Source organism: Hipposideros armiger, unplaced genomic scaffold (assembly GCF_001890085.2).
Source record: "Hipposideros armiger isolate ML-2016 unplaced genomic scaffold, ASM189008v1 scaffold_321, whole genome shotgun sequence".
Classification (NCBI taxonomy): Eukaryota; Metazoa; Chordata; class Mammalia; order Chiroptera; family Hipposideridae; genus Hipposideros; species Hipposideros armiger.
In genome coordinates, this window is record NW_017731671.1 from 820,045 (window position 1) to 836,622 (window position 16,578).

The 16,578-nt window shown below is 53.2% G+C and overlaps 1 protein-coding gene across 1 annotated transcript in view; it reads left to right on the top strand.

The window, feature by feature from the left end:
• The first annotated feature begins 893 nt into the window (after positions 1-893).
• The window catches only part of SACK1F (scaffolding CK1 anchoring protein F), a 38,927-nt gene continuing 23,242 nt past the window's right edge, over positions 894-16,578 (top strand). The window contains exon 1 of the mRNA XM_019660527.1: positions 894-1,461. Coding sequence (XP_019516072.1) covers positions 976-1,461 — 486 coding nt within the window. The 5' untranslated portion in view covers positions 894-975. The remainder of the gene's footprint in view (positions 1,462-16,578) is intronic.

Consider the following 16,578-nt stretch of genomic DNA (forward strand, 5'->3'; position numbering starts at 1 on the left):
ACTGTGAATCGTTGGTTGCTGAAAATATTTTGAATGTGGAGAATCAAGTTGTACAGCCGTGCTTGTACAAAATAATGTTAATGACTAAGAAGAGTCTATTCAATCCAATGGGAAACAGCTGAGCTGCTGCTAGCGGTGCTATGTGTTTGTGTGTCCGCATCTGTGGCTTCCTTCCTTGAGCTAAAACATATATTTTGAATCATCGATATAATAATCAGGCCTCTGGCAGCCTATCTTGCCTAAACACACACACCACTTCAAATTAAAATGGGGGGATATTTCACCTTTACTTCTTACATCCTTGCTGTATTCGACTGTTTTATTTTAAGAAATTTTTATAATGGGTAAGGTATTGGATTGACAGCTTCTGGAGGCCTCTAATCTCAGAACTGGGACTGGAGCAGGGGTTTTATTATTAGCATTCCGCTTTTGCACACCAGCCGCCCCTCCTCAGCCGTCACAATCTGGTCTAGCAGCAGGGCCTCCAGCCCCTCAACCCGGGAGAGGTCAGATCAGCAGCTCCAGAGGCGCCCTGACCAGAGCACGTGCTCCGGGGCCCTACCTGCTGGGAAAATGAACGTGAACCTACGACAATCTTGGCCCAGCCGCCGGCGGCTGGAAGCGTTAGCTCCCCCACCTTTTCCCCACCGAAGGGTCGGGGCGGGGAGGAGGAAGCGGGCCAGAGGCCGCACGTGGGTCTAATTACGGCCGCGCTCCACGTCCCTGTCCCGGACCCCGGCTGGGCCCCGCAGGCCTAGGTCCTGCCGCGTCCTCTGGGAACCCCCGAGGTAGCCCGCGCCGCTCGCGCCGGTAGAGGCAGAGGGCGCGGCCGCCCCTCCCCGCCCGACGGCCGCGCCCGCGCCTATTGGTCGACCTCGCGGCCAGGTGAGGCGCCCCGCCCCGCCCCTCGGCGGCTCCAGGTGCAGCGGTGCGACCCAGGCCGCTGCCGGGGCCGGGGCGGGCGGCCGGGACGCCATGGCCGAGTCCCAGCTGAGCTGCCTGGACGAGGCGCACGTGAACGAGCGGGTGACCGAGGCGCAGGCCGCCTTCTACTACTGCGAGCGGCGGCGGGCTGCGCTGGAGGCGCTGCTGGGCGACGGCGAGCAGGCCTACCGCGAGCGGGTCAAGAAGGAGAAGCTGAGGGATTTTCTGTCCAGCCCGGAGCGCCAGGCCCTCCGCGCCGCCTTGAGCCCCTACGAGGACCCTGCCCCGCCCACCGCCCGGGGCAAGAGCAAGGCCAAGGCCAAGGCCCCGCCGCAGGACCCGGCCGAGCCCAGCGAGTCCCTGGCCTACTGGCCCGACCGCTCCGACACCGAGGTGCCCCCGCTGGACCTGGGCTGGACCGACACGGGCTCTTACCGCGGTGTGAGCCGCGTCACTTTCTTCACCCACCCCCCCATGGAGGAGAAGGCGCCCCATCTCAAGCAGGTGGTCAGGCAGATGATCCAAGAGGCCCAGAAGGTAGGCCCTGCCCCTGCCCCTCACGGGATGGACCCCATGCCCGGCTCCTTGGAGCATGCGCCACCTCATGGGCAGACCACCCTAAACACCCCCCCGGAAAAGGGTCCAGGAACCCTCCCTCACGTCGTGGGACTGTGGCAAGTCTCGAGAGGATGGATGTGAACGTGTTTGGCAAATTACAGTGTGCTAGAGAGTTGTTTTTATTAGTGTCCAGAGGCATGGCTTCCCCCTGCCATGTGCTTCTGTGTCCCTGTCGAGTGCCTCTCCCTAGGGAAGAGTGGGGGCTGTGGGGCCCTTTGGTAATTCTGTGGGCCACTCAGAGGTCATGATAATAACCTGTGTGCTGCCCAGAGATTTACAAAACCTATCCCTTGCCATTTTTTTCGTTTGATCTTCAAAACAACCCCAGGAAGTGGGTGGTGTGACCTTCCCACCCCCACCCTAGCCATCTGTTCCTAGGTTGCCACAGAGTCAAGGCTGGCCTGGCCCCTCACATTAACACTTTCTGCTGGGCCCAGTACTAGAGCTCAAGCAGCCTGGAATGAATGAGGAATGTATTGTGAGCACCTACTGTGTGCCTGGCTCTCTGCTGGGCACTTGGACAAAGTAGGTGGCTGGACTCAGCAGCTCAGGAAAGGCTCCCATTTCAGCTGTGTGCTCTGCTTGGGAGCTGAAAGGAGGGACTGCTTCTAGGTTGGCTGCTTAGAATACTGGCGGGGCAGGTAGGTTGTGGGGGCAGCGGGAAGAGTTTAATCTTTACTCTGTGCCCTTGGATAGGGTTACCTGGGTAGGGCTTCCAAATAAACTATAGGATGCTCCATTAACTTTGAACTTCAGATAAATAACAAATAATTTTTTGGTATTAGTATGCACCAAATATTGTTGAATGGGGCATACCGATACTAAAAAGTTAATCGCTGTTTATCTGAAATTTGAAGTTAACGGGGCACCTCGTTTTTTATTTACTAAGGCTGGCTCCCCTACACTGAGATTTGTTAAGAAACACCAGCAGCCTTTGGTGACCAGTTCAGAATGTACAGCAGGAGTGGCCTGGGTTCACCGTTCTAATTCCACTCAATGAATGTGGCTGTTCTGTTACCCCTGGAGGCTGAATGACCTAGGGAGGGGATTAACCTAGAAAGACCCATGGTGGAACTCCTCTTCCAGGAAGGGGTGGTGATGCAGGCAGTTGGCTAGATTAGCCACCAGAAGAAAGGGTTAACTTGCACTTCCGCCTCCCTTTCTAATTCCTCATTGTCTGCCTGAGCTTTCTTTGCCTTTGTCTTTTGCAGAATGCAATATACAAATTTGAACAGTGGAGAAAGGACGTGGGTGATAATATTATGCAGCAGGCTGCAGCCAGGGTCAGGGGTCAAGTTTTGTAATACTAGCAAGCCACAATTTATGAGTACTTAGTATGTTCCAGATACTGTGCTAATGATTTGCTTGCATTTTGTCTTTTGCTTTTCACAACAGCCTGGTGAGATGGGTATTTTCTTTATTTTTGGATTCAGAACAAGTTAAGTTACTTGCTGAAAGTTACATAGCTAGTAAGTGTCTGAGCCAGAATGCAAATGCCAAACACAGTTCTTGCTTTTGACCACTGTGCAACCCTGCCCCGCTGTCTGATGATGGTGCAGCAGGATTAAACCAAGGAGCTTGAATGGAGTTAGACTGGTCACACCACCTGGGGTTACAAGAAGGGAGAGAGGCAGGGCCCCTGCCCACTGGGGCTTCTACTCCCATGTGCCATGTGAAGAGTCTCTTATGCAGTAGAGTGTTCAAAACTCTTTACAAATATTTAACAACAGAAATTTTAACAATTGTGCGCTGATCCAATACTCTAATAATGTACATATTTGACCAATAGTTATTTCCTGAGTGCCTACTGTGTGCCAAGCACGAGCCATAGGAAGACATAATATGATCTTTGTCTCCAAGAGTTAACCCAAAGGCTGGGGGATGTGCTGGGAGGAAAAGAGTTTTTGAGGCCGGATGTGCCTAATCTGGGAGGGCTTCCTGAGGGAGGTGAGTTGCAGAGTTGAAAGGGGAGAGAGAAGGAAACTGGAATCAGCAGTTTCTCCTTAAGAGACTCAGGAGCAGGAGGGAGAGATTTTTGCTTCAAAATAGCAAGCAGCTTTGATTGGCAGGAGGAAAGAGCTGTGCAGGTGTGGGGGTCTAAAACTGGATCCAAAGGCAAATGACCACTCCCTCCCGCCCCAGAAAAAGCAGCTTCTGACTCTGCCTGTGCCCACTCAACTCCCAGGCCTTCTGGGCCCCCACCCTTTATCACTGCTGCTCACGTCTGTACATCACCTTCTTCTCAAAGATCCTGTGAAATAGGTAGGGCAGAGAGGTTGACCCTGTTTCACAGGTGGAAACTGAGGCACAGAGAAGGAAAGAGCCTTGCCCAAAGGTCACATGGCTGGTTATAGAAAGACCTAGATCCCTCACTTCTACTCTAAAGGCTGCACCTCTGACCACTGCCTGCCCTCAACCCTACCCCAGCTTGTCCAACTAGCCATTACTAGATTTTTCCTTCTTCCTTTTCAGCCCAAGGGAGGGAGTTTCTCTGTTTTCAGTTAGAGTCTGGCTGCGGAGAGGCCAGGTGGGGCCCACTGTGAGACGGTGCGAGACGGAATGATTGGGGGAAGAGAGGCAAAAGGACATTTATGGCCAATGGTATGCCAGAATTTCGTATTTTACCTCACTTAACCCTCAGAATAGCCTCATGAGGTGCTGTTGTTTTTATTCCCGAATGATAATAGGAAACTAAATCTGGGAGGAGGGAGTGGCTATGACTTACCCAGAGCCACAGTGAGGCTCCCAAACCTGCGCCTCAGGGATGCAGGAAACGAGCCTAACTAGGGGACACTGAAAACATGATTGTGGTTTGGGGATGAGGGGCAGAGAGTGGCGGCTGGTGAGGGAACAGCCCAGCAGGCGTGGAGGTGGGACTGCATGGAGTGGGAGGAGGCCTTTGAGAGGGTCAGTCTGAAGTTATCTGCGCTCTAGGCTTCCACAAATGTCAGAATGCTGCCCTGGTCCCAGTTGCACTGGATAGCCAGCATTCAAACATTTGGCCAAGTTTACTTGTGGGGTGGGGCTTTTTTATGCTGTTCTTTTTTCCCCCTTGAGTGATCTGCTTACTTTAGTGTCACTGAATGATGTTCTTTGTCTGCTTAAACTACAGGCGGAAAAGGTGCCTTCAGGGACCCAGAAATGTGTTCTGGGCCTGTCCCATGCTGGCATGGAAGACCCAGGGGAGGTTGCTGCTGCTTGGGCTGCTAAGATCACTGTACCACCAGGGGGTGGGCTCACAGCAGGATCACGTGTAGACTGGGAAACTCCTAGTTATTTACAAGGGCAGAGTGAGAGGCTCCACTGTCATTTGGACAGGCTAGCGACTTTGAAAGGATAGTGCATCCGTTTGGTTACTGGACAAATATTTCAGGGTCTACTGTGTGCTAAATACTTTAGTAAAAAACAGACATATAAAACATATCTCTGCTCTTAAATAGCCTAATAGTCTACTAAGCCATCATTATAATACAGTATGATGAGTACTTGACGAGAGGGTGTGGCAGGCGGGCCACTAGCCCAGCTGCTGAACCAGGTTAGGGCAAGATCTTTAATGCCAAGGAGGACCTGCCTACAGCATGTCTGAACGCAGCAGGAGGCTGAGAGCCACCCACCCATCCTCATGCCCAGGCTCCCTGGTGACTGGCAGCATCCACTCGTGAGGGTGCTGGGCAGGTTTAGAGAGTATTTATTGCCTGTGCTTCTGGAACAGAGGAAAACTTACTGCCTGCCTCCCACCAAGATTGATCTTGACCCCTACATTCCTGGGCCCGCCCCATTTCCTTTGAGCCACAATCACCATGGAAGGCAGAGTAAGTACTATCTTCATTTCACAGGGGAGCCCTCTGAGGTCCAACAGGGTGAAACAACTTGTCTTTAGACCCACAACAAGGAGATTACCCAGCTCCCCCAGGTCCCTGGTCAGGGTTACCAATGACCCCACAAAGATTAAAAGCACAGCCCAGGAGACCGAGGCTGCTGGACCGGGCTGCTTTTATTAGTCAAGACCTGCTCCTCTGTGCCGTAGCCGTGGGAGGAACAGGCCTGCCTGATTGATGGGGTCACCTGGCTGGGCCCTACCCCATCCGTGCCTTTTGATGGGTTTGTCCCCTTTCCTTCAGGGACCAGCTCAGAGGCCACCTCTTCCTTGACACTATGAAATTTTCAATCCAAGGTGATTTTTTGGTTCTCAGACGAGGCTCCTTGTTTGTGCCACCTGTGTGCCTGGCACACAGCTCACTGTCAGAGAGCCCATGTTATCCTCGGGAACTGAGAGCTTCGGAAGGTCCCAGACTCCGCCCTATTCCTCTCCTGTCTCCTTTGCAGGGCCCCAAGGGTCACAGGTGGTCAGTGATTTGTTTAAATGATTAGAAACTGTCTCCTATTGGCCACTGTTCCTCTCCGTCCCTCTAGAAAAGCAAGTGTCTGGAGAAGTTCCCTGTTGAACTGCACATCACCCAAGGGACACCTTTAGTCCCCATTGTGACAAGCTGTCTGGCAGCAAAGAGAAGAACACTCTAAGTTGGGGGTTGGGGGGTAAGGGGAATCAGAGGGATTTGGGGAAAGGCTCCAGGCAGGAGGCACGGTTGGCTGGGTTAGCAACCTTGTTAGAGGTGTGGGCAGCTGATAGGGGTGAGCAGCTGGGTACGCATGCCCAGGGAGTGTGACATGGCAGCCTTGGAGTCACCAGCTCACTGCACCAGGAGACTCAGCTTTGCAGGTGGCAGTCATTGCCACTGAGTGGAACCCACTGTTCCCCCATTCACCTCAGTCAGTGCTTCCCTCATCCACGTACATCCAGCAGATTGTACCAACTACCTTCATTCTACAGGCACCATGCTGGGCACTGGGATATGGACATGAATCAGATGCAAAATGAATAAAAAAACCAAAACAAAACAAGTGTACATAAAGAATTTTTTAAGTGTTACTGGTTTGTGAAATCTGAACCTGATAATACACTCATTACCCACCTCACCACCTTGTTTGTGAGCTGGTCCCAATTCTTGACTTGCTCCGAAACCCCCCTCGCCCCTCCCTCCTTTCCTGTCTCCTGTCTTCCATCCCTCCCTCCCATCTCCCAGGGACTGTGGACTTTCTCTAGAGCTTCTGAGCTGCCTTTCAAAAGCCTGATATAAGTGCTCAGGGCAGCCCAAGACCTGCGGGCCCAACACATCGTCCCCTCCGCCTCACCCTTCTTCCCTCCACGAGTAACCTTTCCACGTGGGCTTTGTTTCAGAGGCACTGGGCAGTGCAGGGTCCTTGTCCCATCGGAGCTGGTGATAATGGCACAGCCACAGCTCTGGGGACTCAGCACCACAGAGCCTTTGGGATCTTGCCCCGGCCTGTCACGGCCGGGCCCCTGCCAAGCCCCGGGCGCTTCGGCTATTGGACTCAGAGCCTTTCTCCTTCATGCTCAGTCACATCCCAGAAGCCCAGGTTTCTGAGCAACGTCAAGGACAGAGGACAGGCTCTGAACTTGAAAGGTCTTGGTTTCTGTCCTGATCTGGCCACTCACTAGCTGTGTTGTTCTTTGGGGTAAATCACTCTCTTTGACTCCTGACCTGCGAAAGGGAAGATAATACCTAGATTCCTGGATGGTTTTGAAAAACAAGGGAGAAACTGTGTGAAAGATATGCTGAAAGTATTGTACAAATGTCAATTGTCTTGGAAAATAACTGCTGCCTTCTCTGACTTTTCTGAGAGCAGTGGAGGGAAATGCCTCCGAATTTCCTCCCAGGAAGTGGGGGTTCCTCGGCCAGGAGATCAGATGGTTGGGGCAGGTGTGTTTGCTGTTTCCTCCTCTGAGTGAGAGAGAAGCGGCTGCCCACCACCCTCCCCACACTCCCTCTCCCTACATTTATCTGTTGGCCTTGATTTCGTGGTGGCAGTGTGTCAGGGCAGCTGTCTGCCTGCCTGCCTCCGCTGTCTGGGGCTGTGTGACGTGAATCCTCAGATCTTCTCTGGGACCTGCCATGGGCAAAGATGAGACAGGAAGTCACAGAGGCCCCCCAGTTCCTAATCCAGGGATGCCCGAGGGTGTTCCCCTCGCACAGTCATCCAGAACAGCCTGACTGGCCACACGGGCCCAGCCCAAAGAGCCCAAGGGCAGTCTGGAGAGACTCCCCACAACTTAAGCTTTCACGGGCAGCTGGATGGGACAGGGAGGGACGGGCTAATTCTCTGTCTGGAGGACAGGGAAAGCTAGGCTTGGTTCCTCGGAAATGTGACACTGTGGGTCCCTGAAACTCTGAGGATGGGTCTTTCCCAGGAAATTCAAAAGTAGAAGATGGGGCCTCAGTAAGCCGGTGCCTTCTTCCTGAGCTTCTCTTGGTGTCATGAGCAGCACAGCCAGGTCTGCTGGGCAGCGGTGTCAGGAGCCCAGGCCACGGCCAGGGAGAGGAGTACACAGCTGGGACCTGGAGCCTGGTGTCTTCGTCCGTGCTCTGGCTATCGTTTTCCTCGCCCCCGGGGTGGCCTTGGGCAAATCATTTGACCTTTCTGGGCCTCTATCTCTGCATCTGTAATGTGGGTATAATTCTTGCCTTGCTTACAAGACTGCTCTGAGATTCCAGTGCAAGACTATGAGGCAGCACTTTGAAAAAATGAGTAATGTGTATAGATAAAAGGGATTTCTATTACGAGGGACTAACGTTATCAAAAGATAGGTGCTAGACATGTGATTTCTTGTATCTAATCCAATCCTCAGCACCTTGCATGGAAAATGGTATTTCCCCGGAGGCTTAAGGAAAAGCACAAGGTCATAGAGCTCATAAGAGACCAGTAGGGATTCCATGCATGTCTGAGGTCAAGGCTATCCCTCCGCTACAGATGCAGGTCTCCTTTGGGGAGTGCCCCCTGGGGCCAACTCTTCCCTATTAAACTTCCAGAAACCAAGTATATTTGTTGCTAGCCAAGCCCTGGGAAGCTCCCAGACTAGCACTGGAGACAAGGAAGTACACAGCTGAGTCAGGGAGGGGCTTCTTTCTGCCTTAAGCACCAGGCAGGTGTCACCGGGAAACTGGGTGTAGGTAGCTTCCGGGGACCTATATTGTCCTCTTAACGGCCACTTTCTTGCCCATGGGTCTTGTGCCCTTACTGACCAGCTGAGACCTTGGTGGATTCCGAGCCAGCTGCCCCGTCATTCTGTCCCTCCATGTTGTCACCCCCGAGGATGCTGCCTCACCTTGGCTGCTGGCCAGACCCACCTTCCTTTTCTCAGCATGTTCAAGGCAGAGCCTGCTTTGGGGCAAGCTTCCAGTGGGGGTGGCGGAGCAGGGCAGAGAACAGACAAGCCGGAGGTGGCACTGTCCTGAGCACCCCCCAGCCACAGGCTGAGTCACTCCAGGGATCCCTGCTCCTCCCCCTCCTGCCCCCACAACACCTCACCACCCCAGTCACCATGAGCAGTCAGCCTTAGCCACCTTCCCAGCTCTCTTTCTCCTCTGAAATCCTTGGAGTCTGTGGACTGGGAGAGAGCGTTTCTGATTTTTAGTCCCTCTGGCCTGAGTTTCCAGAAGTCGGTAAGCTCATCCTGGCGAAGCTTGTTCCGTGGTCATCATTCTGTTGGGCCCCTCGAAGTACTGGCTGGGCACTAGGAGCCTCCACACAAATGTCCCTTTTGTTCTGTTTTCTAGCAGGAAGTCAGCAGATGGCTGCAGTGGGGGCGGAGACCAGGGCTGTTTACCTTTTGGTGGGTCTGAGAGGACAGACTAAGTGTCCTTATCTCCCACTCCCAGGAGAGTTTCCAGAGATTCCCCCACATTTGCTGGATCACTCAACATGGTTTTCTGAGGACCTACTATGTGCTGGGTTCCAGAAATATACAGATGAATACAAAGCGGATCCTACCCTTACGTTTAATGGGGGACATAAAAAAAATGGCAGTACAGTTGGGGGCAGGTTGGTAGCTATTATTTATAAGCACTTAATGCCAGATGTGTGCCAGCCCTTTTAGAATAGATTATTTCATTCAATTTTCAGAACAATCTAGTAACTTCCCATTTTACAGATGAGGAAAACTGAGGGTCAGAGGGGCTCAGGCCACACTGCTGGTAAACAGTGGGCTGAATGGGAACTGAGATGAGTCCCACCAAGCTCCAATAATTGACGGATGAAGCAACTAGTTTGGATGGGGAGAGCCTGTGCAAGGCTTTGGGCCTGAGAGCATGTGGATTCACTCTGCTCCCTTCACCCCAACGCCCTCCTGACCACCTTCTCCAACTGTACCCCTCCCTGAACTCATCACTTGCCTCTCTTGGGAAGCCCTCCCAGGTAGAATTCTCCTGGCGGTGGCCGCAAAGTTATCCTGGCACCTGTCGGCTGCAGTTGTCTTGCCCTGATGTATCAATCAAGAAATGCCTTGACAGGTGCTTTGAGTCCTGCCTTGCTCTGCCCATGTATCATATGGCGCTCAGAGCCCCAGGCCAGTAACCCAGACCAGCGGGGCTAATCCTAAGAAAGAATGGTTTGTGTATCTTCATTGGATTTGTTTAGCAGCTGATTTATCTTCCTAATTACGTTTAGCTTTAAGCTAATGTTAAAATGAGCTTGCATTAGATAATTTTCACTAATTAACACCAACTTAGTGCAGGGGAAGTCATCCCAGAAGCACTCATGGGGCAAGGAAAAACTGGTCTAGGATCTTACAAAGAATTGCTCGCTCCCTGGCAGGTCACACGTGGCTCTCCACGGCTGAGTGAGTTGACCTGGCTCACGTCGTCTGTTCTCTTTGGAGAGCCAGCCTGGGTCTCCTTTGTATGTGTCCTTCATTATTAGCCTAGTTTGGGGTAAGGGAGTGAAGAGTGACAACCTCATAGGGTCAGATCACCAGGGAATGAACCGCAGCGGTGCATGACAGGGAAACATGCCCCAAGTGTTGGGAACAGAGCCCTGCACAGAGGCCAGAGGTCTGGGACAGGGAGTGACCTGGCTGGGCGGAATTGGGCAGCAAGGGAGCCTGGTGTTTAATGATGTCTAATTAGTGAGCCTGAAACAATGTAACATGGCTACAGACACTGGGATGCCTCAGCTGACAAAGCACAGATGCCCTGCTGGGCTGGTGGGGGGCCGCCTGGCCTTCAAGCAGAGGACAGGACCCCATTGGTCTCCGTGGCTCTGCCCTGTTGATGGGCTGGGGCTCTGGTCCAAGCTGCTCCCTCAGCTCCCCAAGGGAGGCCTCCACTGCAGATGGATTCTGTTTAGAGCAGTTACTGCCAGTCAGGCCCTGTGCTGGGGGGGGGGGGGGGCCTGAGCTGACATTCATCCTAGGAGGGGGAGTTACTGTCCTGGGGGCTGGGGACAGAGAATGGCCTCGGGGCTTCCTCAGGGAAGAGTGGAACAGGGACCTCTACTGGGAAAGGGAACCATCTCCACAAGGATAGTGGTAACACAGGGGCCGAGCCTGGGGATGTGTTTGGAGAACAAAGAGTGTTCATTGTCAGTGGAGGGAGTGGGTTGGAAGCACATGGAGAGGCTTCAGCCTCGGGCTCAATTCTGTAGGTAGTGGAGGGCCAGAGTGTTAGAGCAGGGGAACAATATGTTCAGGGGTGTGTTATTGGCTCCACCTGCCAAGAGGGAGCATGATCAGGACTGTGAAATGAGTACCCCATCAAGCTGATGCTGCAGGCCTACTGTGTGCCAGACACTATCACGGAGGCAGGGCAGGGCTCTGCCATGGGGCCGGCACCTCACCAGATTCTGTCTGGGTATCACTGCATTTCTTTGCATCCTTACCAGACCCATGGGGCAGGCTCACTTTTCAGGTGGAATTCAGATGGGTTAAGTAATGCCCGTGGTCTCACAGCCTGTATGGGACCCCTGATTCTAAAGTCTCTGCTTTCCCCACTGCAGCTCCTTCTTGGACTATGGGGATTCCCCCCCTGACTGGTGCAGAAATTGGTGATGCTTCGGATGGGGCCATTACATACAGCCTTGAGGATAAAAGCAAGTCTTTGGCTGTCCCCAGAGCCCTGAGAGCCCCACCCCCAGTCCCCAGGGATGAATTGTTCCCATCCCCCAGCAGCAGGGGTCTGTGCCAGTTTGGTTCCTGGAGCCCACCTCCAGGCACTTTCTCCTCTGGTGGCAGGTTTCCCAGCAGCACCTCCCGGCTGGCTGCCCAGGGTGCCTGTGTCATGCCCAGCATTGCTGGCAAAACAGTGCATCTTACAGACTCCTCTTCCCTTAATTAGGCTGCCCTTCCCCTCAATTAGTTCAAGTTTTGACCTCTCTGGGAGTGTAGTGTTGCCTGGGCTTTACTCAGCACCCCGGGCTGACCTGCTGGGCCCCGTATTGAGCAAAGGGAAAACATCACCTTGATGTCTGCGCGGGCAGGCGCTCTGGCTTCGGAGGCCCTGGGAGGTCAGCACCCCCACACTGGCTGTCTCCTTCCCCTGCGCCCTCTCCTCTGAAGCGATGGCCCTTTGTTCTGGGTTCCGGCTCTGAGGACAAAAGAGGCACGGGCACTGTGCTCCTCGTGCCGCCCTCATCATCTCATTTAAAACTCAGAACAACCCTGTGAAGGTGTCACCTCCCCGTTTTAAAATGAGGAAACTGAGGCTTAGATTGAATAACTCACTCCAGGCCATACCAGCAGGAAGACCTGCTTCTAGAGAGTATATTCTGTCCCAAACTGGTGGTTACTCAGTCTGGTCCATCCGCCACCTGCATTTAGAGCACCTAGGGGGTGGAATGTGGGGTTGGGGGGCGGGGTGCTGTTAAAATGCATTTTCACGAGCCTGCAGAATCAGAATCCCTGAGGATGGGGCCCTGGATGTGCGTGTCCAGCAGGCACACCCCCACCGCACCCCAGGTGAGTCTTTTATACACTGGCACTTGACAGCACTGCCCTGTAGCCCTTGGTCCCTCTTTGGGGAGCTCAGAGAAGGACATTCCAGTCAGAGAAGACTCACCCAGAGGCAGGCTGGCTGCCGGCCTGGCACTACCCTCCATGGCAGCAGGAAGGACTGCTCTCTGGTCCCAGACAAACTGATTCGCCTGGGCTGCCGGACAGATGGCTGTTCTGGGAGGCGGAAGCTTGCCCAGCTGCTTCCCTCCCTACCCCAAGGGACCTTAGGGTTTAAGGTGTGGGGAGTTAGCCCCATTCGCCTGTAGCAAGGGAGTTTAATGGCCCCTCATAACTGCACAGCTTTTCCCGGGGATTTCGTGGACATGATCTCATCTGAACCTCCCAGGAGGCATGGGAGCTAACAGGCTCCAGGCTCGCTTGGGTAATCAGTGAGAAAGCAGGAACTGGAACTGCCCGCCCCTGTGCCTCGGTGGCCAACCTTCCCTTCCGCCCCAGGAAGAAGTGACTGTCACCAGCACACCTGCTGTGATGAGCAGGGTTGGCCTGTGACCTCTTGCTTTTTCCCACTGTGGAGCTGAGTTAGAAAGGGGTGGATCTTTGTGGGAACAGCAGCCACACCCACACCAGTCCCCACAGCTCCACGTCAGCAGAGCTGAGAAAACCACAGCTGGGGAAACTGGTGAGGGAGAGGGTGGTATTGTCCAGTAATACCCATGCCCCCTGGTTTTGTGTGACCAGAGGTGGCCTGGGGTCCTAGCCAGAGTAGATCTGTCCCCAGAGCCTGCTGTGACCACATCATCTGGGAGGGTAATAGCTCAGGACTAGGGTCAGAAGCCCGGCCTTTAGTCCCACCTCCGCCAAGACCCAGCCGGGTAACTTAGCCTCTGGGCCAGGCTCTAGCTCTGAGATTCCGCACGTCTGAAATGTCCTTCAGTGCAGGGGCCAAGGACATAGGTGCAGCCTGGGCTCTGCAGCTGGGCACGGCCACGGGGCTTTTGGGGGCTGACAGACAGCCCACGTTCCACCTGCTGGCTTACCTCCCACCACAGGCAGGACGGGCCCCCTTTTGTAATTTGCACAGAGGCGCTTGCTGTATGTGTTAGTGGCAGCCCTACCTCCTGCCTCATTGTACTTGGTGTGGACTTCTACCCCTTGGTTCAATACTGTCCTCACTCATGGGCCGGCTGCTCCTTAAAGATCTGAGGTGGATGGAGCTGAGGTCTTTTGGGCTGTGGGCTCAGGCAGCAGTCTCAAAAGGTGCCGGTGAGGAAGAAGTTCAACTCTACCCCACAGCAAAATGATCTAACCAGGAATCATGCCCAGCATTCTTTGTTCTTTAATCTCCGCCCCAGTGCTTTGTCATGAATGAAATAAAAGAGGTAACTACAAAGCTACATCCATACCCTACAAAAAAAAAACGATAGACATGAAACAACCTCCATTTAGACATTCATTCCACAAACAGGGAGAGCTGACTTTGTGTTGAGGTGTCCCCTGAGGGTAGAGATTCTGAGAGAAAGATGATCCAGGCCACCCAGGAGCCCCACCCAGGAACCTGCACCTCAGTCAGGGACAGAGCCATTCAGCAGATGTTACAACACATCAAGGAGCTGTGTTATTGGGTTGTCGGAAAAATCATGATGTATTTTTTCTATGTTTTTCATTGCAAAAATGCATCATGACTTTTCCAACAGCCCAATATTTGCCTGGAATACAGTGTGGGCAGGAAGCAGGCAGCGGTGGACATGACTGGGTGGGGACAAGTTCAGGAAGTTCTTGGCTGTCTTGAGAGAGGCATAGATGTGTCACAGGTACAGAGGGGCTAGGAGCAGAAGGACTTGAAAGTGCCTGATGCGTAGTGGTTCTCAAAAGGTGTTGCAGGGGTGGGGGATGCAATTTCACCCCCAAGAGACATTTATCAATGTCTACAGACATTTTTTGGTTGTCACCACTTGGGGTGATGCTACTGGCATGCTGCTAAACATCCTGCAATGCACAGGACAGCCCTCCACAACAGTTACTGGCCCCCAAAGTGCTGGGAAACCCCATGTGAGGTTAAGTAGGTCATTCTGCACGGCTGAAAATGAGGGGCAGAGATGAGAAGGCCCAAGATGAGGCTGGAGAGGAGGCCCTTCAAATGCCAACTTAAGAGTTTGGACCTCTTAAGAGCTGTGGGGCCCAGTTGTTCATCAGTTCATAGTATTAGGGCATCGGTGCTGTGGAGAATGAATTGGAGCAAAGAGATGGGGTAGGAGAGATCAGTAAGAAAGCTATTCCAGAAGTTCTGTAAGAAATGACGGGGCCCAAGCTAGGGCAGCAGTGCAGTGGGAACAGAAAGGAGTTGACCCAGAGCAGGTCCACGGAGTGGGTAGGACCTGCTGGACTTAGTGCCGGATTGGATTTAGTCAGTGGGGAGAAGGAGGGAGCCAGTGGACTGGGGCTTCTGGCCAGGATAACTGAGAGGATGTTGATTTTGGAGGTGTCTGCCGGGGAGGCTGGTAAACAGACTGTAAGGTGTGGAGAGCCAGCCTAGGTCATCCAAACACACCAGGGGTGCCAGTTGAGGCTGTCTTGAGCAGAGCTGCCATGGAGTGTGTGGGGAAGGTGGGGTCCTTGTCCTTTTTGTGGTTACCTAATGGTAATTAAGGAGTGGAGAAAGAGAATCTGAAAAGCTGGCAGTTTAATTAAAGGTGAATGTCAGAAGGGTGTCCTGAGGCTCCCTAGCCCACCCTGCCGCCCCACCCACTGCAGCAGGATATCAGAGCAGGAGATGTGAAGCTAAGCAACTGCCCGATGAGAAGAAGTACAGCATCAAAGCCTCTTGGCCAGTGCCCGCCACAGCTTCCAAAAACTCTAGCCACCCCCGTCTCTCCCCACGGCGGCACATCAGTGGGTAAGCCGGTAAAGGACACCGGGGGGCCTGCCGGGAGGTGGGGGCGACTCTTCTCTCCTGACCAAATCTGAGTCCTGCCACTGAGTCCTTCTTTTAAAACCTGATTTCCCATGGATGCTGGGAGTCTTGAAGTTAGGTTTGGCGCGGAGGATCACATGGCACATTAAACACCAGAGCAGAGGGAGTGGGTCGGGGGCGCTGGATGTCAAGCGGGGGCCCTCCGAGGCCAAAGCGGAAGGTAATTATCACCTCTCCTCCACAACCAGATTGCAGGAGTCAGCGAGCAATTGATTTTTTTTTTCTCCTACTACAGATATTTCACTGTTTAATTGGTAGTGACACAGATGGCTGGCTCACAGCAGGGTGTCGCAGGCCAAGCCTCCTGAAAGTGGGGGCCCCCAGCACTCCTCCCTCCAGTTTGTGATCCTCTCACATCACCTCCTTCTCAGGTGGGGGCAGGGCATCGGCTCCCTGCTTGCTCTTTCAGTCGCAAAACAAAAGCAAGAGTGCAAACCCAGAAGCCCCTCCAAGAGCCAGTCAAGCCACCCTCAGCAAGATATTGATGGTCGGCCTTAAGCTGGACACTGGAGAGTTAGGAAATGAGCAAAGCGATGGGCCCTGGCCTCAGACGGCACTTGGGAGATACGAGAGCAGGAGCCCTGCAGGACCCTGGGAAGCCGTGTTCTGGGACCCAGCCCCAACCCCGGCTTACCTATCCGTTCCTACTGCCCCAGGCCAACTGTGTGTGTGTGTGTGTGTGTGTGTGTGTGTGTGTGTGTGTGTGTGTTTTGGACCTCAGTTGCAGAGCTGATTGTGAACCTCAGTTCATGGTCCGCTGTCATCATCAATCCATGTCTTATTTTACTTCCTTCTTTCTCCTTCCATAGGCAGCCACCCTACTGGATTCAGTGTGTGTCTTTGGACATGTCTGTATCCTTGAAAAACGTGCAGTGTTATTTTATGTAGTGTGCTTTCATTTACATAAATGGTATTAGGCTATACATTGTATCCTCTAACATTCTAAATCAAACGATCCATTTTAAAAAGAACTGTCCAAATTCTGCATACAGAACTAGCTCATTGCTCTGGAAGCTGCTCTGTTGTGTACATTCCTTACATGGTCCATACCCATTTTTCTAGAGATGGACGTCTAGAGATGTCCATCAAAGATTGTGGCCAACTCTTTGCTACCCTTACTTACATCCACTGAGCTCTGCCTCTTGTAAGGAATAGCTGCACCCGGGTTCCCTCCCACCAGCAGTGAACAAGGGCTCCCCTTTTCATTTTTTTGCTTTAATTTGATTTTTTCCCGATTGCTAATGAGGTCTGCTCCTCT